Raw genomic sequence first — 27213 nt, 5'->3', positions numbered from 1 at the left:
CGCGCGTCACGTGCCGGGTGGGCGGGGCGGAGCGGGTGGTCACGTGGCACGGCAGGGGAAGCGCCCGGCGGTCCCGGGCCGGGAGCGGCGGTCGGAGCCCGCGGTCTCGGTGAGTGCGGGCCCCGCTCGGGGCTCCCTCCCCTCCCCTCCGGTAGTGCGGACCCTCCTCGGGGCTCCGCCTTGCTTGTTTGCCTCCGGCAGTGCGGACCCGCCTCGGGGCTGCCGCTCCCCCGATCTGCGGGGCTGTCCCGGGCAGTGCGGAGGCTCGGGGGGTTCCCGCTTCCCTCCGTGGGTGCGGACCGGGGGCGCTTCCGCGGCCTCTGCTGCGTGCGGACCCGCCTTGGGGCTCCCGCTTTCCCCCGTGCTCCGGGGCTGCCCCCGGGCTGTTGTCGCCGTGTCCCCGGCGGGGAGGGGATTTGCGGGCGGCTGCGGCGGTGCCGGGCTGCGCACCCAGGCGGGAGGGGAGGCTCCGGGCCCCAGAACCCGCCCGGCTCGGCCAGGCTCTGTCCAGCCCCTCGGAGGGGCCGTCCGGTGTGTGGGGGTGCCCGCAACCCGGGGGGGGTCGGGGGTGCCCCGGGGCTTCACCCCCAAAGCGCCTCGGCGGCATCTCCGTGTCCCAGCGCAGCCCCGGAGCCCGCGCGGCGGTTAAATAAAAAATAAATAAAAATGAGACCTTTCTGAACGAGGTTCCTGCTCGGCCGCTGCGGCGGGGCAGGGGCCCGGCCGGGCTGCCGGGGCTGCGGCGGGGCCGGCGGGCTGTGCTCGTCGGGGAGCATCCACGTTTCGGGTCTTGGCACGCAGGAGGTCGGCGCTCGTTTGGAAAATTCCCTCTTGTGTTCCTGTCAAATGACCAGAGAAAGTCCCGGAGCTCGTGAGTCACGGAGCTGCTGTTCAAATTCTGAGCTGCTCATCTTGTCCCTCTGAAACTCCTTACTTTGTGTTTATTCTGATGTCACCTTATGCCACCTTATGATGGCAGCACTCTGTGCACAAGTACCTTTTTCTAATTAAAAGCACAGTGTGGGTATTCTAGAAAAGGGTAAGTAGTTGTTGATGATGCTTTGGGGCGAAATCTCGCAAAAATGAGCGAGAACAACACAACTTAAGTGTTGCCTCCCTGTGTTCATGTTCTGGAAATTGTATGTAAGTAGTGTAAAATTAAAATCTGAAAATCTTTTGTGCAGTCAGCAAAGGTTGAGTTTCTGTACTTAAATACTTGTTGAATTGTGTGGATGTAAATAGGCAAAGATTTGGTAGTGTGGGACTTTATGTGTATGATAATGCCCTGTATAAGCACAAATTAATAATTATAACGTATTTTCTTAGTAGAGAAAAGACCTGAAGCTTTTTTTCCTTCCCAGGTGGCAAGGCAGGAAAGCAAAAGCTAACATTAAATGTAGCTTGCTGTCTTACTCTTCTTATTTTTACTGTATGATGCATTCTACCTTGTTCTGCTGAGTACTTTGAGACTAAACTTAAGACCGAGGAGCCCCCATTGACCTTGGTATGCTTGCGTGACAAGGGGTTATAAAGTATATTCTACTCATAATATTTCCTGTGATTCTTCCAAGGAAACATTCATGTTCTCCAAAAATCTGACTTCAGGAGGTTGTGGAAGGCCAAGAACGAGTTAAAGGATTTACTAAGACTTTGTCTCAAGTACTGTAAAACTCATTAGAAGCGAAGCAGAATGTTTGCAATGTGTGCTTTCTTTTTTTCCCCCCATGTAGTTGGTATAGAAATAAATTCCTTGAGAGCAATTTCCATGCTCTGCTGACCAAGCAAGGCTTGTTAAAGTCTTGAGCAACATGAATTACAACCTATTTAAAGCGTCACGTAGCTGTGACATTTATTGCAGATGCACAGTTTCTCTCTCAATGATTAAGCCTCATCTACCCCTGGGCCTATCATACGTATCTCCTACCTAGTCACACTTTCCAGTGGCTCTGTTTGCCCATGAACCCTATAAAACCTCCTTCTTCCCTGTTGGACCCATCTCCTGTAGCATTTTCCAAGCCCAAGGGTGAGATGATGCAGCTTTTTCCCTTTCCTGCCCTTTGCTCTTTTCCATAGGTCCTTTCAGACACTCGGGGACAGGCACCTTTTTTCCATTTAATGTAGAAAGTAATTTAGCTTTCTGCTGCCTTAAATAAAGAAACAAAGTAGCACTTGGCCGTTTAGAAATTTAATAAAATCCAAAGGCTGTAATTAAACCGGAGAGATTCTGTTGCTGGCTTTTGTGTGGTATTTGCCAAGCTGTGACCTCTTTTAACTTCAGCTGCTATAAATTCAAGGTAATTATAAACTGGTGAAAACTGGAGCTGTACAGGTAACCAGAAGCATCTGTCTTCCCTAGTTGTATCCCTACTAGTCCCAAAACTGGCACAAAGTGTGTCTGTGGGGTACAGAGCTTTGCTGCCCTGTGGTGCCTGGTTGTGCTCAGATATCAGAAGCACTAAAGTACCTTTTTAGGGTTAAATGGGCTTCTTGAGTTGTAACTTCCCCTTTGCATTGCTCATTTTTTTTAATAGTGTGGGTTTGTGAATTACTTAACTTTGACTTCATTGAGCCTTATTTCTTCAGTATTTCTAAGTATTTTACTTAAAGTGACTGGTGTTAGCACATCAAAAAACTATTTGGAGAGATGAATGAGTGTCTCAGTCATCTTGTGCTTGATCCCTATTGAATTTTCCTTTCCATAGAGAAAGTAGAAATCATCTCTTTCTATTGCTTCATTTACTTCATAGAAGCACTAACTGACTGCCTTCAAGAAAATGGAACTAAATACAGAGCTGGTAACTCCTAAAGGGAACTGCCATCTCTTTGTGTTGTCAAATCCTGAAATTCTTTAATAATTGATGGTGAAGGTGTTTTATAGATGGAGCAATGCACTAAAGAATAAAAGCATTATTTTTTCTCTAAGACCTGTGTAATCCATCATTTAGCATCTCAGGTCTTTTGAGGACCTCAGCTTCAAGTCTTTTCTCTATAAGAAAATATATTGTAATTAAAAGGATGTGTCCATGCTAACTTGCGCAAGCCATTGATGTGGAATATATGGATTGCTGCAGATATTTTGACTTCTAAGTCTGTTTTCTTGGGAAAATGTTAACCCAAATGAGGAGAACTGGGATTAAATTGTTAATATTTTTCTACCTTTTGTATGCATCTAGTCCTAATTCATTGGCACAACAGGTATTTTCAGTCTGCTTAGTTATGGACGTCAGGAGGAAATATGACAAATATTTCATTCAAGTTCCTGCCAAATTCTTTGTACCTTGAAGCACTTGTAAAGGAGATAGAGCATCAGAAATGAAATTAATATGACAAGGTAGAATACAACCTGAGATTAAATTTAAATTTAACTGGTTGTCCTGGGAATTTTGCAAGAGGAGGAAAAAAGATTTTGTCTATTTAGAGTCATTGTGTATAACCCTGTGTTTCATTGTGAGAACAAGATCTCTTTGAAGCTTCAGGAGCACAGCAAATCCAGACAGTTTGGCTTTTGGAAATTTCAGCAAGGCTGTACAGAAAACAGGGATGGAGAAACAGCTCATTAAAAATTCAGTGTTAATAATATGTGACTGATTGACGAGACCAGTTCTGCTCATTAGATTTGGACATGTCTCATCTTTTAGAGAACAACCTGTTTTTTTTCTAAATTAGTATAGAAGCTGTTAGCAACCTGCAACAAAGCAAATAAAAATCCACATTGGTTGTCTTCCCCACCAGCAGGGAGCTGTGAGTGCTGCTCATGTCAGAGAGGTCTGGGTCATTCTTAATGGAAGGCCAGAGAACAAAACAAAGAGCCAGTTTGGTCCAACAGATAAATTGTAGTGATGGAAGTTCTGGTTTCAGTCCTAGTACTTCAGGGTCTTGAGGGGTAAAAAAGGAAAAATAATTATTTTTTTTTCTTACGCCTTTATGGTTTTGTTTTAATTTCAGCCTCTTCCAGGAAAGGGTTTTCTCTGCTGTGTTTATGAAAGAACAGCAGAAGGGCAAGGAAACAGACTGAGAAAATGGAGGAAACACTTTGTCCATACAAACTGTAATAATTACAGATGTAAGAAGTTTAATGTTATTTTTACGTATTTAAACGGTTGGGTTTTGAATGCGTTGGTGGGCATTTGGTAGCAGTGCTGCTGGTTACTGTAATCACTGCTAATTCAGTGTTCTGTGGGTGTGGCTGCTGTTTGTTTGATGGAGAACCTTTAACTCTGTATCCTGGCTTTGTAAAAATGGATATTATTGTACTTGCAGCTTGAGTCTCTTAAACCAAAGCCTGGGATGGCAGGCAGGAGCTCAGCAGGTTTTCCCTGGCTCACAGCTGTACCCAGCTCTCCTCCAAAGCAGCATCTTGCCAGCCTTTGATTATTTTAGACATCAGCTCACAGCCAAAGTGTGCCCTTACTTTATTTTTGTTTTCAAAGTACAGTAACAGGGCAGTTCAAGTTGGTCATGTACCTGAAATGCTTTTAAATGCACATCTCCAAACCTTACTGGAGCGCAGATGGGTTCTGTCTGGGATGTCTGGTTTTAGTCCTGTGTGCCTGCTTGTGCTCACAAAGTTCCCTGCAAGTCAAGTGCTTTTTGCAACTCGATTTGCATTTCAGGCTTGTGGGAATATTGGTGTGTCCCTGACTGTGGGTTACAGTGCTGCCCTTGTTTGGGTGTGCACTGGGCATTCCTTGGGGATGCTGGGGGCACAGAGGATCACATGTCAATAGGATGACAGCACAGCAAGTGTTTTCTTAGGTTACTTAGTGGTTTTTAAAGCATTTTGTACCTCTGAGTGTGCAGATCAGCCTGAGAAAGGAGCTGCTGTATGAAATTTAAAATAAACTATCTTGTTGGTTGATAATTCTTGTGAGAGTTCTGCACTTCTGTAATGTGTGGATATTCACACACAAATATTGAGTGTTTCCAATAACTCAGCTCTTGTAAGAGCAGGGGAGAAGTGAGATCTGTAATAACTCCTTAGGTAGAGTTGTCTTATTTCTGTTCTTAGCAGGGATGACATGTATTTAATCTATTGGAAAAGTCAGTATTCCCAGATTTATACTTCTTTCACTGCTTGTTAATTAAGTTTAACATTTAAATTTGTGCATCAGGGAGGTAAACCTATTTCAATGATGACATTTCCTTGTATTCTTATGTGGTTTGTGGCATGTCTCAAAGTGAAGGCAGAGCCCTTCAGGCCCTCTGTAACAGGGAACAGTCTGGAAATGTCACTATGGAGCAGGAAAAATTTATTTTACTAAACATCAGTGTAATTGAGTTTTCCAAGATAAGTCCTCGGGGTAAGAAAACAAGTTAAGCTTGTGCTTCACTTCAGCTCCTCAGTTACTCATCAGATTTTACTGCTGCTTCCATTGCTGCCAAGCATTAACTGTGATCATTTCCCTGGTCACTGACCTCTCTGTCAGTAAAACCTTGCATTACTTTTTTCAACATATTAACAAAAAAAATCTGGAGATTTTCTTCTTGTCCCCTCTTTCCCCTTCAGTAATTTAACAGTTTATGCATTGGGCAAAAGAGTCCTTTCCATTAGCTGTTATTTCTACAAATTTCATTTAGGTTCAGTAATTTTTTTTCCCTGGGCTTGTTTTTATGAGCAAAAATAGTAATTAAACTCTTCAGAGGAGTAGAAATGAGACCTTTCTGAACGAGGTGTTGCAAAAAGCTTGATTGGCTTCCTGGGCTAACTTTAGTATTTTTGCAAACAGAGGGCAATATTTGAGAGAGAGATGTGGAAAAGTAGAATTACCAGCTGATGTGCCATCCTCTTGTTTCAGCATTCCAAGAGCTGCTGTCCCTCTCTCTCTCTCCTGCTTCCCCCTATAATTTAATATCTCACACCAATGAACCACAGCTTGCTGTATGTAATTAAATGATCTCTAGTGTGTTCCAAATTGAGCAATAGATCTCTGAACACTTTCCTGTTTTGAGAATTCATGGGAATAAATACGTGGAGTTTTCCATTCTGTTGGTATCTGCTCTGGTTTTGACATCTACCAGAGGTGAAGGAGGTCCTCTGTTCAACCCTAGAATCCCAGAATGGTTGGGATTGGAAGGGACCTGGAAGCTCCTCTCACTCCAACCCCTGCCACAGGGACTCCTTCCACTGCATCTGTTTTATTTCAGTCTCTGTGAAATTCTGTAAGAACTAATGTCCTGATTGGTTTTAGCCACCAGCAATGAGCAGACTCGAGTAGAAATTCACCATGGAGGCAAAATCCGTGGCCATCGGCGTGGAGGGGATGACCTGCAGCTCCTGTGTCCAGAGCATTGAGCAGCACCTTGGGAAGATGAATGGCATCCACAACATTAAAGTAAGAGACTCTAGCACTGCTTCTAGCAAAGGTTTGGATGGGAAACCAGGAGAAGTTGTGCTCTGAGAGAGGAAAATAACGTAGGGAGAGTTTATTCTGAATGTTTCTTGGCAGGCTGATGTTGGAGATGCATTGGTGTTTTTCTGGTAAATTAGAGAAAAACAGGTGCTGGCTTCACTGCAGAGGGAGCTAAGTCATTGTTGCTCTTAATTGATTTTCTGCTTTACATTTAACTCAGTATTGTGAAGTAATGGGGGAAAAAAGCAAGAACTGGGTTTGTCTTAATTCAGACTTTCTTTGCCTGACTTAGTTTTAACTTTTTTCTTAGCTCAGAGGAGATAGCAACATTGTTAGTCTTTCTTCTGTCATGGGCAAAATATTGGACTGTAGAATATTCCAGGGTGAGCTGATCATCCTTGCAGAATACATAATTTTACAGTAGTTTTAATAATGGAAGTAATTTAAAAGTTGGCAGATTCCTATGAATTTTGTAACCCAGCCTGTGGTAAAAAGAACTGTTCTAAGCACAGAAAAATGAGAAGTTTGTTTATTTAGTACCTGTGTTCTGAAAACATCCTATTATATTCTGTAGTTGTTGACTTTACTCCAAAGAAAATATAATCTTCCTGGTTTTATCAACAGTTAACATCTGTTTTATGGGGATGTGTTGGGTGAACACTTCCCTTCCCAGAACTGGGCACAATTTTAATTTGGGGTGTGTGTGATCATTGTCTGGAGCTGGTTTTGCAGGACCCATTGCCATGCACTTCCCCTGCAGAGCAGGTGCTGCAAAGCTCTGAGCAGTTCCCTGTGGCCTGGAATAGGTGTTTGTGTACAAAAATTTGGTGAAAAGCAGCAAAATTTACAAGACAGATTATTTTTCATCTTCCTTCAGCCGTAGAGGAGCTTTAATGTGAGTCTGTGCTGTGACAGCAGAGCCCTGGAGCTCTGAACAGCCCCCTGTGCATGAGCAGATAAATCTCTGGGTGTCTGCAAGCATGAACCCAGGTAAAAGCTAAAAGCAGCCTGTAAAATAATCCCCCCAAACAATCTGATTTCAGAACCTTCTCTTTCTCCTTATTCTAGCAAAAAATGTCATTTTGTCAGCCTTGTGTGTTCTCAGGTGATTTCTGAGAATTCACAGGTGACTTTGGATAGGATAGAGAGATTTATACACTTTTTATAAAAGTGTATATGCATCCCCAGTGCCCTTTACATAAGGAATGAAGTAGGTTTTTAAAAGGACAGTGTTAAGGCTTTTGTATTTAGGTTTTTATGTAAATACCTTATCCCAAAGCTGAATGCTATTTCAAAAGCTACATTGCAAAACCTTAGTCTGAGTAGAGCAGGACTCTTAAGAAACTTTTAAGAGGTCATGTTTAGTAATTATCATTTTTACAGCATCAGAGCTTCAGTCTAGGCAGATGAGTTGATTCAGAAAATTCTCTGGGAATAATAAAACAGGGTTTTGTGTAGTGATTATGAATTAGGTCAGCGAGGGGCATGAATGTTAGATGACTAATACAGACAAACAGCTGCTTTTAGGTTATTCTGCAATGAAACCCGTAAATGTCCATGTTGCTAATTCTGCTAAGGCCCATAATTGGGACAGAAATGAGGAAAGGTGGTTCTTAAAATGATTTAACTGATATAATTTAATAATGTCTGTGGTCTTTAGGTTGTACCTTTGCCTAGAGGAAGGACAGAATTGAATTGATAATGTGTTGGGCCTCTGGCAGGCATTGCTTTTTCCTTTTGGAAAGTGCAGTTATTGTGTTTGACATATCATCTGTTGGGAGCAAATTAAATTGAGGCTATGTGTACCATCAGATGGGAAAGGTTATTACCAAATGAGGATGTCTCTGGATCACCAAAAGGTACAGAGAGAGGAAAAACAGTTTCTTGAATTTCTGTCACATATCAGGTGTCTAAAGTGAATTTTGGTGAAGTCTGATGCAGGTTTTTACTCACAGCAAGTTACCAGCCTGTGCCTCCATTGCCTGGAAATGCTGGGCTCCTTTCACTGCTGCTTAAAGCTGTGGGTTTTTTCAGAGAGTGTTTTCTTCCCTCCTTGTAGCCTGGGGGCAGTTACTCTGAGCTGCATTAGAATTACTGCTAACTGATTCGAATTTCTTCTGTGGGCTGTTTTGCTCCAGGGGTTGAATTGGGTTAGTCATCCTCATTGAAGTGAATTTGGCTTTGGAAGTTTCATTAGGTGCCTTGGTGCTGTCTGGCTGTTGCAAGTGGAACTGGCCAGACAGACTGGAAAAGGATTCTGGAGCTGGGAGTGGGGCTGGGATCTGTTCTCTCCAGCCCTGTTGTTGCACGGGAGAGCAGGAGTTACTCAGTGTGCCTTTGCTCTTTGAGCTGAGAGTGAAAGTTACACTGGATGAGTATTGCTAATCTTTGCAAGTCAGGGCAGTCTCTAGTCTGGTGCAGTGTCAGCCCCCAGCTCTGTGTTGCAGTTTGCTCAAATGCTTTGTTTGTCCCCTCGAGGTCTCTCTGGAGGACAAGAACGCCGTCATCATCTACGACTCCAAGCTGCAAACCCCAGTGACTCTGCAGGAAGCCATCTGTGACATGGGATTTGATGCTACCCTGGCTGATTCAAACCCACAACCTGTTCTACCTGACACAATTTTCCTCACCCTCCCTGCCCAGGCAGCCCTAACGCCCAGGCAGATCTGTGCCACGCTGCTGAGCAACAAAGGGATCGTGGATGTGAAAGTGTCCTCTGATCAAAGAACTGCAGTGGTGACTTTCATCCCTTCCATCACCAATGGCAGGCACATTACCCAGATGGTCCCAGGAGCAGATTTGAGCATCTCTGTGCCAGAGGTAACACCTGGAACGTGGGAAGATTCCAGCTGGTCCCAGGCGAGCAGCGCTGTGCTGCGCCTGAAAGTCGATGGGATGACCTGTCACTCCTGCACCAGCACCATCGAGGGGAAGCTTGGCAAGCTGCAGGGAGTTCAGAGGATTAGAGGTAAAAACTTAGTGTGTTTTTATGGAAAATGAAGCTGGCAAATCGCCAGGAATTCAACAGATGAGAGGTACAACCTTAGTGAGTTTTTCTGTAAATTGAGGTTGGCCATGCTGTTTGTCCTCTGATGGTGTTGCAGGTTTTAGATGAGACAGCTGAGTGTGATAGTGACTCTTTGTGGGACTGGGTATTTAATTACGTTTTTAATGTGGACTAGAAATGAAGAAAGGAGCCCACATTGTGGGAAGCATGTGGCTGTTACATGGGTGATGGTATTCAGTGGTTGGTTTGCATTTGGTAGGCAGCCTGGACTAGTCGTGTTCCATAAATTTATTACCGGTTGTAGAAATCTCTAATAACAGGTGCCTTTTAAATTTGTAATTAATAATAGTTCATATTTTCTGTCCAATTAAAAATCTGAAAGGCAAAACCAGCTGACTGATATAGTTAGCTTTGGGATAAGCGAATTGCCATAGACCCCAAAACAAGGATAAATTCAGTAAGAAGTAGTGATGCCATTTGTGAAAATCCTGGGGAAAGAGCAAAAATTTGAGGAGGAGTTGAAAATTGTTGTAGTATTAGACAAAAACTGGTTGAAGAACTAAGTTGCTTGATCTTTACCAAACCAATGAAATCTCCTTTCTGTTGCAGTTACATTTCAGACCATTTAAAGTGTTGCTGGAAAGCTTTGACAAGATCCTGTGATGTGGTTATTATGCTTAGGGCAGTGACACACACTTATTTTATTGATTAATTTCCAGTGTCCCTGGACAATAAGGAAGCTGTTGTTGTCTACCAGCCTCCTCTAATCACAGCAGAAGAAATAAAACAGCAAATTGAAGCTGCGGGTTTCACAGCAGCCTTCAAAAAGCAACCTAGACCCCTGAAGCTCAGTGGGATTGACCTGGAGAGGCTGAGAAATGCTCAGCCCAGAAGCTCTGAGGCATCACAGAGAGAAGACTCCAGTGGGACTGGCACAAAGACAGTTGTGTTCAGAGTTGAGGGGATGCACTGCAATTCCTGTGTCCTCAACATCCAGAGCACCGTGTCGGCGCTGCCGGCAGTGGCGAGCGTCGTGGTTTCTTTAGAGAACAAATCTGCTGCTATAAGCTACAACCCAAGCTTAATTAGCATAGAGAAGCTGAGGAAAGCTGTGGAGAATGTGTCTCCAGAGAGGTTCAGGGTCAGCCTTCCTGAGGAGCATGAGAACCTGGCACTTTTCCCCACGCTGGCATCTCCAGTGAAATCTCATCCTGCTTCCAAGGATCCCAGCCAGCCCCTCACTCAGGTTGTTGTGATCAATATTGAGGGCATGACTTGCAGCTCCTGTGTGCAGTCCATCGAGGGAGTGCTGTCCCAGAAGGCAGGTGTGAAATCTGTTCATGTCTCTCTCCCAAATGGAACTGGAACTATAGAATATGACCCACTGCAAACAAGCCCCGAGGACTTGAGGTCCTCAATAGAGGATATGGGATTTGATGCATCTTTTCCAGGTAATGACATGTGAAACTTTTAAATTTACAAGGATTGTGCAGCTTTGTTCAGGATTTAGTACCCCCCAGGATGAAATTTAGCAGCTGACATACACTTTGTGCTTGCCAAGAGAAGCTTTGTATCTTCACTGCAGATGAGATCATTAAAGATAATGTGCACATCCTTTAATACATCAGATTGATTCAAATAATTGAGGTGTCTGGCAATATAAATATGTCAGATAAATGCTATTTTATGTCAATAGTTGCAGAAGTGGTTGGGTGCTCACATTTAATCCTTTTCACCCTGTTCCTGCACAAACACAGCATCCCCTGAATAGCTGTAAGGAGCCTGTAGTTCCAGAGCCCCTCTCTAAGGTTAAAAACATTGGTTTAGCTTATGGAACATGCACTTGCTTACAAGTTCAGCTTTGTGCTCCAGGTAAAGTCAATAAAACTGTGTGTAAAACTAAGGTTGCAATGCAGAGGTTTTGCTTCCAGCTACGGGAGAAGACAAAGGACAAAGACAATGAGGAAAGGCAAAAGGAAAAATAGTAACAAACCAGTAAGTTAAGCAGTGGCCCACCTTTGTCTTGTTTTCTTTTGCTGACTCTGAACTACAGAGGGGTGGGTGGGTCAGACTGACAAGGTGTGTACAGCCACAGTTTCCATTTTCAGTCCCAGTGAGCAGCAGTGTGTCACAGCAGCTCATCCCTCCCTGCACTGGCCGTTCACACTGTCACAAACTGCTGTCTCCTTTGCAGCAAAGGCAGAGCTCCCTGTGGCCAAAGCTCAGCCCTGCCCTGAAGCACAGCTGGACTCTCACAAGCCTGAGCCACCCTCCAAAGTGCCACCAGCCCACGTTGGCAGGCAGGAGAGCAAGACCATCTCCAAGTGCTACGTGCAGGTCACAGGAATGACGTGTGCCTCGTGTGTGGCCAACATCGAGAGGAATCTGAGAAGGGAGGATGGTGAGATGGGTGTCAGTCTGGTCTGTTACATTTCCAAGCACTTGTTTGGAGAATCCTTCTGGCTTTTGCAGTGTTTTTAAGGGGTGGGTTGTCAGGACAGATGTTCCTCCTCACCTCTGGCCCATAAGAGGGGAGCTGCTTTATGGATGTGCTGCCCAGACCCTGCTACTGCAAAAGCAGCAGCTGAGTGCTCTGGAGAATATTGGGATCAAATAGGGGATCCTTTTGAAGGTAAAACAGTTCTTTCCTGCTGGAGGGAGGTTCCCAGGTGTGCAGCTGAAAGGCAGAAGCAGATGTGTGCTTGAGGGAGCTGAGAGAAGGGACAGTGTGAGTGGATTAAAGTGGATTTTAGCTCTGCGAGTCAGGGCACCGGTGTCTGCAGGAACAAACGGCTGCATGACTGTGATGTAACAGAGTCATTAATGCAGACTGTGTTTAATTACTGTAATGAAGATGGATGGGTTTCAAGTCAGTCTGGATTTTAATTTTTTTCATCCTAGAAAACGGATGAATCTAAATCCTCTCAGTGCCCAGTAGGATTGCACTGTTAGATCTGCCCTTTCTCATACAGGTTCTCCTGAAAAAAGGCTTCCAGAAATGGTAAATGCAGATCAGAGAAATATGCAGCACTGTAGTTTAGAAGAACTCTTTTAAGGAAAAATAGATAGTTTTTCATATAGCATGGACAGAATGTTTGTAATTAGACTGTTAAAGGCATGCTGCTCATGTGGAGTGTTGCTTTCATCTGTCACACCTGCACTGAGGTGCTGGTCTAGCTTCCAAACACGAGGATGTTTCTCTTTATATACAATAAGGAAGCTTTCCCAATTTCAAGAAATTGTTGTGTTTCAATAAAAATGTTACAATAACTGCAGGATGTTTCCTAAGCCTGATCTGCCACTCACACATGTTATTTCCTAGGAATCCACTCGATCCTTGTTGCCCTCATGGCAGGGAAGGCAGAAGTGAGGTACAACCCTGCTGTCATTCACCCTGCAGCTATTGCAGAGCTCATTCGGGAGCTGGGCTTCGGAGCCACCGTGATGGAAAACTGCGGGGAAGGAGATGGCATTCTGGAACTTGTTGTAAGCTGACCATTAAACCCAGCCACCTTCAGCTTTTATTGCTTTTATCTGTTGGATGTGCCTGTGTTAGTGTCCACTTCCTAGAGTTTAATAGTGTAGTAGAGGTTAATTTATAAAAGGAAGTGTAAGGGTACATCAGGTAAGTATCACAGATTTTACCTTGTCCTACAAACTGTGCTGGCTTACTACTACTACACTGAAAATGCAGAGAAATAGTCCTGTGTTTTTGTTTGCTCTTCCTGTTGCTAGAATTTACTTTCTTTTTACTTTTGGAAGCTGAATGTAGCTCAGTGTCCCCCAGCTCTGAGACTGAACATCCAACAGAGCTTTAGCAATAACCTTGTCCCTGTGCTGCCCTTCCTCTAGAAGGGTTGGAGGGGGCTCAGAGCAACATGATTTTGTGGGAGACATTCCTCCCCATGGAAGAGGTTGGAACTGGATGGTCTCTAAGGTCCCTTCCAGCCCAAATTATTTTTTGATTCTGCAGTGCTCACACTCCAGATCAAAGCAAGAAATAACAAAGCATAGTCACAATGGCTTTTCCTACTCGTTAAGGTGCATTTGCCAGGTAACCTGTGCTTTGCCAACAGGAAGGAACTTTTATTTTCCAGGTGAGAGGGATGACCTGTGCCTCCTGTGTGCACAAGATAGAATCCACCCTCATGAAGACCAATGGTGTCTTGTACTGCTCCGTAGCTCTTGCGACCAACAAAGCCCACATCAAATATGACCCTGAGGCCATTGGTCCTCGAGATGTCATACAAGTGATAAAGGTGAGTTTCATGTAGGCACCAAGTCTCCTGAAATATCCATGTCCTTGGAAGAGTTACACACCCCAGAAGTAGAAGGAAAGGCTATTAAAGAAAAAAAAAAAATAGGTCTTTTTCCTTCCATCTTCTTTCATCTTAGTGCAGGTTTCAGGAGCTAATTTGTGTGTTGTGGTTTAAAAATGCTCTGTTACAAGTTTGCCTAAGTTTTAAAAAATAAATACTGTGAAAGCCAGGCCATGATAGACTTGGAGATACTAGCTATAGGATTGTAGAAAAATCAAGAACATTTATTTTAAAATATGATTGCAGGTGAGAGGTGAAATAAGTTTTTCAGCCTTCTCCTTCAGTTTCTCAATTTCTGTGCTTTAGGAAAACAACCATTTTGGAAAGCCACATTTTAGAATAGTATTTTGTTCCAGAAAGGTTAATTTCTACATCAGATTGCCTTTCTCTTCTTGAAAAGTAACTAAATAGTAGAAACAGACAACAGGAACTAAACAATAGTAATGTTTTATATCAGAAATGTTAATAAAGTTAATCAAAGGTTAGACTGGCATCATCAGTAATTTGGCAATAACTGAGCACAAAGTGCATTTTAGAACTCACTGTTCTCTTTTTTATTATTGTGGGTTTTTTTTTGCCTTAGGATTTAGGTTTTACTACTTCCTTAGTCAAAAAGGATAGATCTGCCAGTCATCTGGATCACAAACAGGAGATCAGGCAGTAAGTATGCTGAACATACTAAGATTCCATAAACATCTTTGAGTCTTCTTTGTTACTCAACCATCAATTTATGATTTTTTTTCTGTGACTGTGCAGACTTACTACTTAAAATATTCTCCAGCACTTGACTGCAATATAAGTGTGTTTTTTTTTTTCTTTTTTTTTAAATCTGAGGTGGAAAAGATCTTTTGTGGTGAGCCTGGTTTTCTGTGTCCCTGTGATGGGGCTGATGATTTACATGATGGTGATGGACAGCCAGCTCTCGCATGCTCACGCACATCACAACATGAGCAGTGAGGAGATGGAGGCCCTCCACTCCTCCATGGTCCTGGAATACCAGCTCCTGCCAGGACTGTCAGTCATGAATTTCCTGTCGTTTTTATTCTGTGTCCCTGTGCAGGTGAGTGGGGTTATGCCAACTCCTGCTTTGTTGGGCTTAAGTGCTCAGATTGGAAGGTGATGACGAAATTAAGTTTGAAAAGTCAGTGCAATTGTGCTGATGTAAAATGCTTTTGAGGATCTTATGTGCTTCTGCTGTTGCCAAAATAATGGGTGCTGGGGACTCCCAGGGGCAGGGCAGGCTGTGGAGAGTTGCTGTGTGCTGGCTCCAGGCTTCTTCTTTCTACCTCTGTCAAGGCTGGGATTGAAGGCACTCGAGATGGTATTTTGCATTCAGACTCAGGTGTTTATTATTTCTTATCTATGTTACAGTCTCACAGCAGTGAGTTCTGCAGTTCTTCACTAACAAGGCACAAAAATGGCTAACAATCATTTATTACAAGGTCTTTTAAGGCTAAAGTATCCAATTAAGAAATGACACCCAAATTATTTTCACTTTTAACCCAATAACTAATCCCCCAAAGTCTGCAATGTGGACTTTTCTGTCCAATTACATAATACTTCCCAAACCCATGGAGAAGAAGGAAGAAGGTGAAGAAAAAGGACCAACCACCACCCTCAAACCTCCATCTTGTCCCATATATATTGCTATATTCCAAAACCTTTAAGTTTTCCACCCTGTGATATTACACCCTTCTAATCAAACTACACACCTGTAATCCCAGTGCTATCAATCAATTTTGGAAGCCTTCTCCAAGGCCTCAGGTCAAATATAGAATTTTATTGTGGGTCTGTGCCCTTCAGCATAGAAAGTTTAAAATTCTCAGCATCCAGAGCTCCAACAGCTGTGCACCTGAGGCAGGTCCTGAATCCCACCGGGAGGGCACTGGGAATACCTGAGAGTGCTGTGGGAGGACCACGGCTAGAGCTGGGATTTTGTTCAGGGAGAGGGGCAAATGGCACAAATAAACCAGAAGAGCTGCTGCTGTGTGTTAGAGACACTGTGAAATGCCATTGCAGGTGTTCGGGGGGTGGCACTTCTACATCCAGGCCTCCCGAGCACTGAGGCACAACACGGCCAACATGGACGTGCTCGTGGTGCTGGCAACATCCATTGCCTTCCTCTACTCCTTCATCATCCTCCTGGTGGCAATGGCTGAGAGGGCCAAAGTGAACCCTGTCACCTTCTTCGACACGCCCCCGATGCTGTTCGTGTTCATCTCGCTGGGCCGCTGGCTGGAGCACGTGGCAAAGGTGAGGAAAGCAGAGACCAGGGCACTGAGAAGCATTTCAGAACCTTGTAAAAGCATCCCGTGCAAAAGCTTTGCTGGGTTCTTGTAACCTTCTGTGTTGTAAAATAATCTTTAGTAACTGAACTAAGAAAAGTTTGACTTCATATCAGACTGTTCGCAGAAAATGTTTTCTTAAAAGGGTAAATTGCAATGCACACAGTTGTCATTTACCCAGCTTTTTTTTTAATGGTATAGTCAGAAAAACATGAAAATTATTATTCTAGGGTAAAACCTCAGAAGCACTGGCAAGACTAATTTCATTACAAGCTACTGAAGCTACTATTGTTACCTTGGGCCCTGATAACGTTCTTTTAAGGTATCTTGCTTTATCATTTGCTTTTTCTATTGTTCCTTTTTTGTTTTTAATATGCTTAATTCACAGACAAATTTTACTATTCTATAGAACTATGAAGCAAATAACTTCAGATTTGCTGGCAGATAAAAATATAAAAATGCAGAATTAACACTGTTCTGCTTTGGTTTATTGCTGATTTTTTTTTTTTCCCCTGTGATAAGACAATTAGTGGATTTTCTGAACTGGAAAGTAAATAAAATTATGATAAAATAAGCCATTTCAAAGATCACTATGACTTCCTTGTGATCATTTTTGTATGCACTAATGCCAGCCAGTGGGGTTGTGCTTTGTGTGTAGTGCCAGCTCCTTTGTTTGGGTCACTCCAGTTTTAGTCCCTTGTAAAACCTTTGCACCATTCCAGTGAGGAGCAAGTGGATGTGGAGCTGGTTCAGCGAGGGGACATTGTCAAAGTGGTCCCAGGAGGCAAATTCCCAGTGGATGGCCGTGTCATTGAAGGACACTCCATGGTGGACGAGTCTCTCATCACAGGTCTGCATTTGCTTTTTCCAAGTGTAAAAATCTTTTTCTTTAAACAAATCTCCAGAGGGGAAGTCGAGGCTGATGTCCTCCCCCCTTGTCAGGAGTTGGCAGCTGTCCCAAAGGTGCCTTTTTCAGCAGTGTTGTGTGTGTTGCTGCCCTTTTCTCAGGTGAGGCCATGCCTGTGACCAAAAAGCCTGGCAATACAGTTATTGCAGGCTCCATCAATCAGAACGGGTCCCTTCTCATCTCGGCCACCCACGTGGGAGCTGACACCACTCTGTCCCAGATTGTGAAACTCGTGGAGGAGGCCCAGACCTCTAAGGTAGAGTGTCATCCACTTTAACACTTGAGGTTTGCTGTCTCAGGCAGGCACCAGCACAGCAAATCACTGCAGGGGTGGCTGAGACTGCTTGGATTTGAATTGCAGCTGCATAATGAAGAATCTTGCTGAATAAGGACTCTGATCCTGTCTGCTGAGCCAAGTCTCATCCTCTTATTAAGTAAATCTGTAATTACAAAGTGTGGCAAGCCAAGTGTGCTGCAAGCAGCTGTGATTCTTCTCTTCTGTGCCTTCGGACACAAACATGATGGTGCTGAGTGATGTTTCTCCTTCCCAGGCTCCCATCCAGCAATTTGCAGACAAACTTAGTGGCTACTTCGTTCCTTTTATTGTGGCTGTTTCTGTGGTTACCCTTTTTGCCTGGATTATAATTGGATTTGTGGATTTTGAAATAGTGGAAAAATACTTTCTGGTAAGTAAATCTCCTTAAACACCTTCTGATATATTTAATAAACAGCCTTACAATTCTATTAGACTGCAGTGGTTCCCTTTCTGGATTACCCTTGTAGGCAGTTGCTGACTATTACTGCTCTTGTTATTACATTTTTTTATATTATGTATTTTTTATATTGTATCATTCTGCATTTATACTTGAAGAGAATCCACAGTAATAAATCAAGTCTTGTTAGGATTTTAAGAAAGTTAATTAAAAGAAATATTAAACATCAGAAATTTCCCACCATCCATCCCTCCTCTGTGGGAAAAAGAAGTCCCTCCTGTCACAAGCTCCAATTATGTATGTAGCTCCGTGTAAATTCATCTTGGCAATCAGTGGAGTTCATCTTTGTTACAAATTCCAGACGAGGGCCAGGATCCCAACTTGGACTTAAGCATTGCTTAGATCACAGGGTTTCTTGTTTCAAAACTATTTCTGATTAGAATTTCTGAGTTCCCAGGAAAGCCATCTTCATATCTGCTTTTTTGTTTCCTCCTTACTGTATATATCTTTGATCCAGTATCTTTTATTACAGTGCATCATTAAAGAATTGTAGCAGGCAGTGTCTTGTTTAGGGGAATGTCCTATAAATAAAACAGTTGAGGGTAATTCACAGAATCACTGGGTTGGAAGAGACCTTAAACATCGAGTCCAACCCAGCCCCAACACCTGAACTGAACCCTGGCACCCAGTGCCACAGCCAGGCTTTGTTAAACACACCCAGGGGTGGTGACTCCACCACCTCCCCGGGCAGCCATCCCAGAACTTTCTCACTCTTTCTTTAAAAAACTTTTTCCTAATATCCAACCTGTATTTCCCTTGGTGCAGCTTGAGGCTGTGTCCTCTGGTTCTGTCAGTGCTGCCTGGAGAAAGAGCCCAACCCCACCTGAGCACAGCCACCTTTAAGGAGCTGCAGAGAGTGCTGAGGTCACCCCTGAGTCTCCTTTTCTCCAGGCTGAGCACCCCCAGCTCCAGTGGGTAGATGCAGCTATCAGTGCAGTATAGAACACAAGTTGTTAAATTAATCATTCATTTAATCATTCATCTTAGGTTTTGCATACTTTGCTTGTGCTTTACTTCAGTATTAATACCCAGCAGACACATTAGCAGCTGTTTCCAACCTCCAAGACAACGCGTAGCCAAATGTGTTGTTCCCGTTGTTTGATTTCTTCCCTGACCGACTCTCCTCCGTGCCCAGGGCTACAACAAGAGCATTTCAGCAGCAGAGGTGATCATCCGCTTCGCCTTCCAGGCCTCCATCACCGTGCTGTGCATCGCCTGTCCCTGCTCCCTGGGCCTGGCCACCCCCACCGCCGTCATGGTGGGCACCGGCGTGGGGGCCCAGAACGGCATCCTCATCAAGGGCGGGGAGCCCCTGGAGATGGCACACAAGGTGAGCGCTGGGGCTGCCCCAGGGGCTGCCCAGCCTGGGGGTTTTGCCAGCTCTTGGGAGAAGATGATGGAATGTCCTGGTGGGTCCTGTCCAGCTCAGGCTGTTCCGTGTTAGGTCATCGCTCAGTGTTCGGGAGTTTGGTTCGAGTGGGCGCTTTTGCAAGGAATCTGCACCTCCGTGCTCGGTTCATTGACTGGAATCTTCCTGCTTTCCTGCAGGTGAAGGTGGTTGTGTTTGACAAAACAGGGACCATCACCCACGGCACTCCAGAGGTGATGCAGGTGAAGTTCCTGGTGGAGGGGAACCTCCTGCCTCATCACAAAATGCTGGCGATTGTGGGGACAGCGGAGAGCAGCAGCGAGCACCCCCTGGGAGCAGCAATCACAAAGTACTGCAAAAAGGTGAGGGGCTCCCACACACAGCCTGCTCCCCGCTGTGGAAGAACCTCTCTGGCAGGACTTCCTCAATACCACAAGACTGTTTATGCAAATTAAGTAGTTGATGTGTTTAATTGGGAAAGCTGAAAATTGTGGAGCCACGTAAATCACACCGTATTAGAGGCACCATTCATACCTAGAGTTTGATGATTATTTCCCTCCTCCTCTTTGTTTAACTGCACTTTATTTTGTGGGCTTTATAATTGCATCGTGCTTTTATCTATTTAAAAACTTCATCAATTTCCATCCTCTTTTTCTAGGAGCTGAACTCGGAAACCCTTGGGACATGTACAGATTTTCAGGTAGTTCCAGGCTGTGGCATTAGTTGCAAAGTCACCAATATTGAAGCATTACTCTACAGGAAAAACAGAATGGTTGAAGAAAACAATGTTAAAAATGTGACACTTGTGAAAATTGAGGAGAATACAGACGAATCAGTGCAGCCTGCTTTGATCATTGATGCTGAACTACCAAGTAAGTTAATTCTGGCTTAGAGAATAAAATGGACAATTTTTGCTTCTGTGTCTTTAGGATCCTTAGGAATGAGGTCATTTATTTGCATCTTGGAGAACTGGGCTGACATCAAAGCACACCTAAAATAGCTGCTCATTAGTTTATTTCGTGCTCACACATCACTCAGAACATTTAAGATAAATACAATTTCAAGTTGCATGTTGAATATGGGACCTGGAAGATCAGACAGGAGCTGTCTGTCAGCTCTCTCTGGCTTTACTTTGCTTCACCCCAAGTTACCATTTACTAGCCAAAATTATGTGTATTTGCATAACTGGTTAGTTTTCACTCAAGAACAGCTCACTGTTAGGTCTTTCATAGAGATCAGAAGCACTGAGAAGGTGACTTGGTCCTTTACTGTCCTTTGACCTGTGGTTTTTGGCCCTCTGACATGAGGTGACTCCCCAGGACTGAAGGAATGTTGGTGTCTCTCTTGTGAAGGTCACACGAATAGATGGTAGGGCAGAAAGTACTGAGGAATTCTGTATTTCTGTTTGGATTCCCTGCAGTGCTGTTCCAGTGCATACTGGGAGAGCCTGGCTGGGATGAGCTGCAGGGGAGCTCCCTGCTTATCCACATAATGGTAGCATTGTGTTTTCTTCCTTCAGCTACTGTGACCTCTCAGAAATACTCAGTTCTCATCGGGAACAGGGAATGGATGACCAGGAATGGCCTCATGGTGAGAAATGAGGTGGACAAAGCCATGATGGAACACGAGCGGAGAGGCCGCACGGCTGTCCTGGCAGCTGTGGATGGTGAGTTCAGGGCTGCTGCTGTATTCAGTTGGATTGCCACTAAATATCACATGAAACATCACATCAACAGAGATTAATAAGTAGTGATGTCATAGCAGCTACACCTGAAGCAGCGTAATGGGATGAAAAGAGATAATTAATCAGTTTTACAGTACTTTCTTATGGGACAGGCTCTTCCTGCATTTCTTAACTGACTGGACAGTTGGGCATAATAACAGAATGCAAAGACTTCAAAGAAAGCAAAAGGGGGAAAAGGAGACAGAGAATTTTTTATTGTGTTTGGACAGTCCATGTTCTATATTGCTTTAAATCTTGGTGCCATGATACCTCTTATCATCCCACTTTTTTCTGTCAGTATGAACTGGTTCAGGAACTGGACTTACTGGGGGAAGTTAGTTTTTGTAAATCAATAAAGATCTTTATTACAAACACTTTCTTTCTGTTTTCAGGAGTGCTCTGTGGCTTGATAGCTATTGCAGATACAGTGAAGCCAGAGGCTGAGCTGGCAGTGTACACTTTGAAGAGCATGGGGTTAGAAGTTGTCCTCATGACTGGCGACAACAGCAAAACAGCCCGGTCCATCGCCTCCCAGGTGGGCTGGTGTCCTGTGCCTGGGGCTGGAGCTGGTTCCAGCAGGAATGGTGGTGTGGCATGTTCATACTGCTGCTAGCTGCTCTGCTGTGAAAGATGGTAGTTTTAAAGAATTTGGAATCAAGATTGCAAGAAGTTTTTGAATGGAAGTAGCATCAGCTGTAAATTCAGAGCTGTTTTCGTATCATCAGCTGAGTTTGCTCTTTAGCTCATGAGTGATAAAATGGGTTTCACTCTTCACATCATTCCAGGCAGGAGCTTTGACAGCTGCTGGAAAAGCCGTGTCCTCTCTCTCTCTGTGTTCAGGTTGGCATCACCAAAGTGTTTGCAGAGGTTCTCCCCTCGCACAAAGTGGCCAAAGTGAAGCAGCTCCAGGACGAAGGGAAGCGGGTGGCCATGGTTGGAGATGGGATCAACGATTCCCCAGCCCTGGCCATGGCCAGCGTGGGAATTGCCATTGGCACGGGCACGGATGTGGCCATCGAGGCAGCTGATGTGGTTCTCATCAGGGTAAGAAATCAGAGTTAAGGGGAGCTGGTAGGAGGGATCAGAAGGCCCAGGATGTTCTGGGTGATGCAGGGGTGCACAGTCTCCATCAGCTGGAGAACTGGAGCAGAGATTGTCTTCACTGTGTTTAGTGCAGTGATTATCCCATGAAGGAAACTTCCACGTTTTCTGGGTACTGCACATTTTGGGGTAATTAAAGTTGGAGAGTAGCAAAGGAAGAGAAAGTGACCTGTCCTTTGGCAAACATAAATTGCATTTGGGTAACTCAGCATGGCACCTCCAGGGTTACAGGCACTTCTTCCTACACATCAGCAATGCCGTGGCAGACTGTGGGCAGTGTTAGGAGCTGTCCTGGGAGGTGCTGTGCACATTACTTGGATTCTGATGGATTGGCACTGAGCAGAGCAGCCTCCAGAGGGCTCACTGTGATCAGCCTGTTACATCCAGTGCACTGTAGTGAGCTGTAACACAGGACTGTGAAGACACCACCTGTGTGCTTTCTGTCTCTCTGAGTGCTCCAATAAATATTTTAACTTGCAGGATGACCTGATGGATGTGGTAGCAAGCATAGATTTGTCCAGGAAAACCGTGAAGAGGATCCGGATCAACTTTGTCTTTGCTCTAATTTACAATCTCATTGGAGTTCCCATAGCTGCAGGTGTGTGAATGCTGCCTGCACTAATTGGATTGGGCTCAGTGGGAAGAAGAGTGCAGTGATTTACTGTTGTGTGGGAGAGTTTCCATTGTCTTTCTTTCTGGCTGTCAGTAAGGGTTCTGAGTTCTCTGCCTGGGGACGTTGCAGTGGAATGGCTGTGATGATGCCTTCAGTATTAGCTTTTATGTTTTTCAGACTCTGTACTGTTATAGTATGGAGTTCTGAGCTTCATGTTAAGTGTTGGTAGGCTCTTTTCACAGAGTGGCTAGACAAAACAATTCCTTCTCTACCTGGGGACCAAGGATAACTGATACAAATTTCAGGCCCAAAAAGCATTACAAACAGTGAGTTGAAGAGAGAAAACCAAGAAGGATGGGACTTCATAAGCTAAAGCTGTAATTGGAGAATTACCTCCAATATGCAAATGGAGCAGAACTGATCAAAGTGAGAGACCCCAGGAGCGCTCGTGCATTTTGGGACCATTTTGGTTCATCTTGGGTGCAGCCCTGGCTGGGGTCTTGTGCTGCCCAAGGTGGATCCATGGAAGAGATCCTTTTAATAAATCCCTGCTTTATTCTTTAGCTCCATCCAGCCTCTGCTCTAGGTCAGCCTTCTCAAGGCATCAGTGAGCTGTCCTCCTCCCACACTATGGCCACTATGGATGTGCTCAGCACATCAAAATAGCTTCAAGATAAAAGGTTTATTGAAAGAGCCTGATCCTGTGAACAAGCAGTTTTTTTACACGGTGGGCAGGACATGCCACCTCTGAGTTTCAGACTGAGGTTCTAGTTGAGATAAACCACAAATCCTTATGTATTAAATATTGGTCCTTTTAAGTTAAAATCCCGTTTACTAATAAAATATAACTATAACTGGACAGTCCGTGTGAAATTGTATCTATTAATATATGAATAATGCAGTGTTCCTGCTCTGAACTTACTGCTGGTGTCATTTTCTAGGTGTCTTCCTGCCCATTGGTTTGGTTCTACAGCCCTGGATGGGATCTGCAGCCATGGCTGCCTCCTCAGTCTCTGTTGTGCTTTCTTCTTTGCTCTTGAAGATGTGAGTAGGAACAGTGTTGTGGTTTGTAACTTGGATTTGAAGCTCAGGTCTTTCATTTGGAGTGACAGAAAATAAGTGTGGCGCTGTGAGAGATTTTGAAAGCTTTTGAAGAACAGTTCACAGATCTGTGTTAAGCAGACAGTAGTGTTTAGAAATGTAATTTCTAATGGGAAGAGATGTACAAATCAAAAGTGTTCAGAATGGGACATTCCTTAATGGCCTTTGTGAGTTTGTGAGAAATCTTGTTGGTCAAATTATAAATGCCTCTGACTTGTGCATAATCAGTTTCTATCCATATTTCAGTGTACTTCAGCTTCAGAGGTAGTGATATATTTTGGTTTTCCCTTCCTTAGGTACCAGAAACCAAGTTCTGAGAAGCTGGAGTTCCGTGCCCGTGGCCAGCTGAGGCACAAGAGCCCGTCAGAGATCAGTGTCCACGTGGGGCTCGATGAGAGCGGGGCTGGCTCCCCCAAGCTGAGCCTGATGGATCGAATCATTGCCTACAGCAGAGCCTCCATCAACTCCCTCTTCTCAGACAAGCGCTCCGTGAACAGCATCGTCCTCGCTGAGCCAGACAAGCATTCACTGCTGGTGGGGGACTTTGGGGAAGATGATGACACAGCCTTATGAAAAACTCACTCCTCCCACCCCACTAAGGCAAAACAAAGAAACCCTGAAGCAAAAAACACAATCAAAACAGCTGTTGTGAGGTCTGTGCATGTCCTGATCCTTGTGGAGGTCTTCTGGATGCATTTCTTCTTCAGTGTAGAGGTAGTTTTTGCAGTGACTTTCCAGGGTCTTTTGTGGTTTTTAATCTAGACTTACCAAAAATATCTGGTGCAGGGCTGTTGATGCTCACAAACAGGGCTGTGTTCCCATTCCATGGAGCTTGCAGTATAGCATTTATTTTGGCAAATTGTCAAAATAACAATTAAGGAAACGAAGCAGAAACTGATTTCCCAGCCTTTTACGCATAGTGGAGTTCAGTACTGTGTTAAAAAATTGTGAATTTGCATCTGCAAAATCCTGAAGGTTCTGTTTGCAGAGAGATGTGCCTTACTTCAGAACTCTCTCACTCCCACAGCCTGCCTTTTGCCAGAAATGGGTCCTCTCAAATGCCTTTTCTTGTTGTCAGCATCTGGTTCCAGCTTTTCACACTCCAGGCTTCAAATCATCTCCGTGGGATCTGGATTCCTGCGTGGCAGAAAACGGGGAGGTTTGGGGCCATACCCACACTGAGCTCTGCACATCCTAACCCAGGACTCTCCTGCCCTGAGCCTGTCTGCCTGAAGGTTGTCTGGGTTGGGAGGTTTGCTCGTTCCCAACCTCTCCTAAGCCAAAAACTCCTGCAACACCTAAATGCAATATCAGTGTGAGGTGGTTTTAGCCAAAGTGTTCAGCTTTAGCAAGGAGCAGTGCTCACCACCAGGATCTACTGGCACTCCTTCAGTGAACCAGAGGAGTTTGTCACAGACTGCCTTTAAAAACTTTTCAGTCCAGGCTTTGCTTGTAAAGTTTCTGTATTCTAGGAATGGCCCAGCATTGGTTGATCCAAACCCCCTCTGCTTGGCCTGTGCAGATCCGGGCTTCATGAATTCAGCCAGTTGTCATTTGTTGCTGAACTGCAGTATCAAAATGCAGCTCTTGATCATGAAATCATTAATATCAAAAACATCCTCAGTGAGAAAGAGATGCTCATCAGCAGTAGCTGGTTACCTGTTTGTTACTCACTGAACCTTGCTCTCCCTATCCCCTGCTGAGGCAGTCGTTGGCAGCAATTGCTGGGTTCAGTAATGTTGAATTTCTTTATGAACTGCAGTCCATGATGTAAACGTGTACCAGTTGTGCTTGTAGAAGAGAAATACTCAGTTTGGTGTGAAGACAAAGAGATTGTCTTTAATGTTCTGCTTTTTAACTCAAAGCCTGATGTCAGGGCATAGATTGTGTATGTAAAAAGTCCTGAGTAAACAGCTCTTGCATTTTATCTGAGAGCCACCAGAAAAATCCTGTTGTGTGAGAGCAGAAGAGCTGTGCTGGGGGATGTGTTGTTAGGAAATCAGGGTACCGGTATTGCAGTGAGGAGAGCAGTATCATGTGTTGCTGGTTCAAGAAACAAAATATTTCTGTAGCAGGACTTGGGTTCTTAATATCTCTACATGAATACAGAGTATTTTTATAAATTAGATTACACCTGTATGTAATATATGGTGTTGTTACATGCTGAGATATATCACTGCACAGCCATTCCATGAGGTTTTGTTCTCAGTTTGCAGCAGCAGAGCTGTTCTTACAAAGCAGATCGTTACCCAAGGCTGTTTGATCGTGTTAGGATGGGTTTTAGTGCCTCACAATCATGCAAAGATTTCAGTTGTCTTGTTTATCCACCCTCCTTCTCCGTGTTCCTGGCACGGTTGTGCAGGTGCAAGGGAGGTATTTACATATTTCTGTCTGTGCTGTGGGTGGTCTCAGCCACTCCTTCAGATGGGAGTTTCAGTGCTGGCTGGGGAGTGGATGGCTTGGAAATGCCACATCACCCTCCCACTGCAGGAAACAGGGAGGTAATTCAGGGTTGAATTCCTGGTTAGTAAATAAAGCAGCATTAAGAACTTGCTAAACAATTTCCAAATATATTTTTAGAGCACTTTGTCTTCAACCTTTCATTGTTCAAATGCTGTGTACGTTGAATGTTTATGGCTTTACCTCCAACTTTTTCCCAACACAGGTGTTTTCTCTAGGCTTTATCATTTTCTGTGAAACTCAGTGTTTCCAGCTACAGCAAAATAAGGGTCTTTTTCCAAAGCAGAGCTCTTAAAGAGGTGCAGGATGATTATCAGGGAATTAGGAACAGCAGCTGCTGGCTGGGAGGGATGTGAGAGCAGCTTGTAGGGACAGCCAGAGGATCAGGCTCTGGGGAGAGGGAATAACTGAGCCCAAGGCAAGGTGGTTGTGATAAACTCAGATTTTTTGAAAGCAGATTCTCTGTCCAGCACTCCCCAAGGGTGAGGTAATGACTTCTAGGATGTTTATCTTGTGATTAAAATATTACAAAAGGTGCTTTACGTTGAAGAACCAAAATCCCTTTCTGTTTGAATGTACAGTGCAAGTGGAATCATGTGTGGGAGCTCAATGTTTTCCCAAATGTAAATGTTTTAATATGTAAATAGATTGCTTCTGTTGGAGGCAGTTTGGATTCAGAAATTTAAACTATCACTTGGAAACACTCAGTTACAAACAATATTGTATTACTCCTTTGTCTATTTTATTGTTTTCTGTGTCTAGCTATTTATAAACCTGTGCTCTATTTAATAAAAAAATACATATGCTCCAGGCTTTAAAAGTTACTCTTTGAATCTTACCAAACTTACTTTTAAAAGAGTTTAAAACACTTGAAATTTTATACAAAAAAAAAAAAAGAATGTGAAGTTGCTGGAACACAATGGAAGCAAGAAAACACTTTTATTTATTAAAAACTGTGCTTTTTTTTTTTTTTTTTTTTTTTTGCTTAGAACTTCCAACAACATGTTTTAAACTGGAGAACTTTTGTTATTCAGTTTTAGGGATGAAGAATGGAGAAGTGAATTCTGGTTGGAATGTTAATGTAGGGCTGTTACAGTTCTTTGCATCTCAGAACATGTTGTCTCACGTTTCCTTTTCTTTTAAGACTGTGCCTCCATCATTCTAATGGCAGTTATAAGCTCTGTAATAAAGATGTAGCATCCAAA

General features: G+C 43.9%; 1 protein-coding gene across 3 annotated transcripts; it reads left to right on the top strand.

Annotated features, from left to right (window-relative positions):
• Positions 1-69: 69 nt before the first annotated feature.
• ATP7A (ATPase copper transporting alpha) lies at positions 70-27213 on the top strand. 3 transcript variants are annotated; one of them, XM_053989932.1, is made up of 23 exons: positions 70-109; positions 6189-6332; positions 8829-9318; positions 10077-10808; positions 11552-11758; positions 12680-12843; positions 13455-13616; positions 14260-14336; positions 14511-14736; positions 15696-15929; positions 16192-16283; positions 16684-16811; positions 16970-17124; positions 17420-17554; positions 18777-18971; positions 19190-19372; positions 19669-19882; positions 20530-20676; positions 21126-21268; positions 21574-21777; positions 22315-22432; positions 23389-23491; positions 23845-27213. In XM_053989932.1, the coding sequence occupies exons 2-23, from the start codon at positions 6225-6227 to the stop codon at positions 24119-24121; spliced, it is 4494 nt and encodes a 1497-aa protein (XP_053845907.1). In that variant the 5' UTR covers positions 70-109; positions 6189-6224; the 3' UTR covers positions 24122-27213. The 3 variants fall into 3 exon arrangements, with proteins under 3 accessions (XP_053845907.1, XP_053845908.1, XP_053845909.1); XM_053989933.1 differs by lacking the exon at positions 23845-27213 and having other exon boundaries at positions 22315-22470; positions 23389-23429; XM_053989934.1 differs by lacking the exons at positions 23389-23491; positions 23845-27213 and having other exon boundaries at positions 21126-21317; positions 22315-22372.

This window comes from Vidua macroura, chromosome 14 (assembly GCF_024509145.1).
Source record: "Vidua macroura isolate BioBank_ID:100142 chromosome 14, ASM2450914v1, whole genome shotgun sequence".
NCBI classification, from domain to species: domain Eukaryota; kingdom Metazoa; phylum Chordata; class Aves; order Passeriformes; family Viduidae; genus Vidua; species Vidua macroura.
The sequence above is the reverse complement of the archived record's forward strand: the minus strand, read 5'-3'. Positions and strand labels throughout refer to the sequence as shown.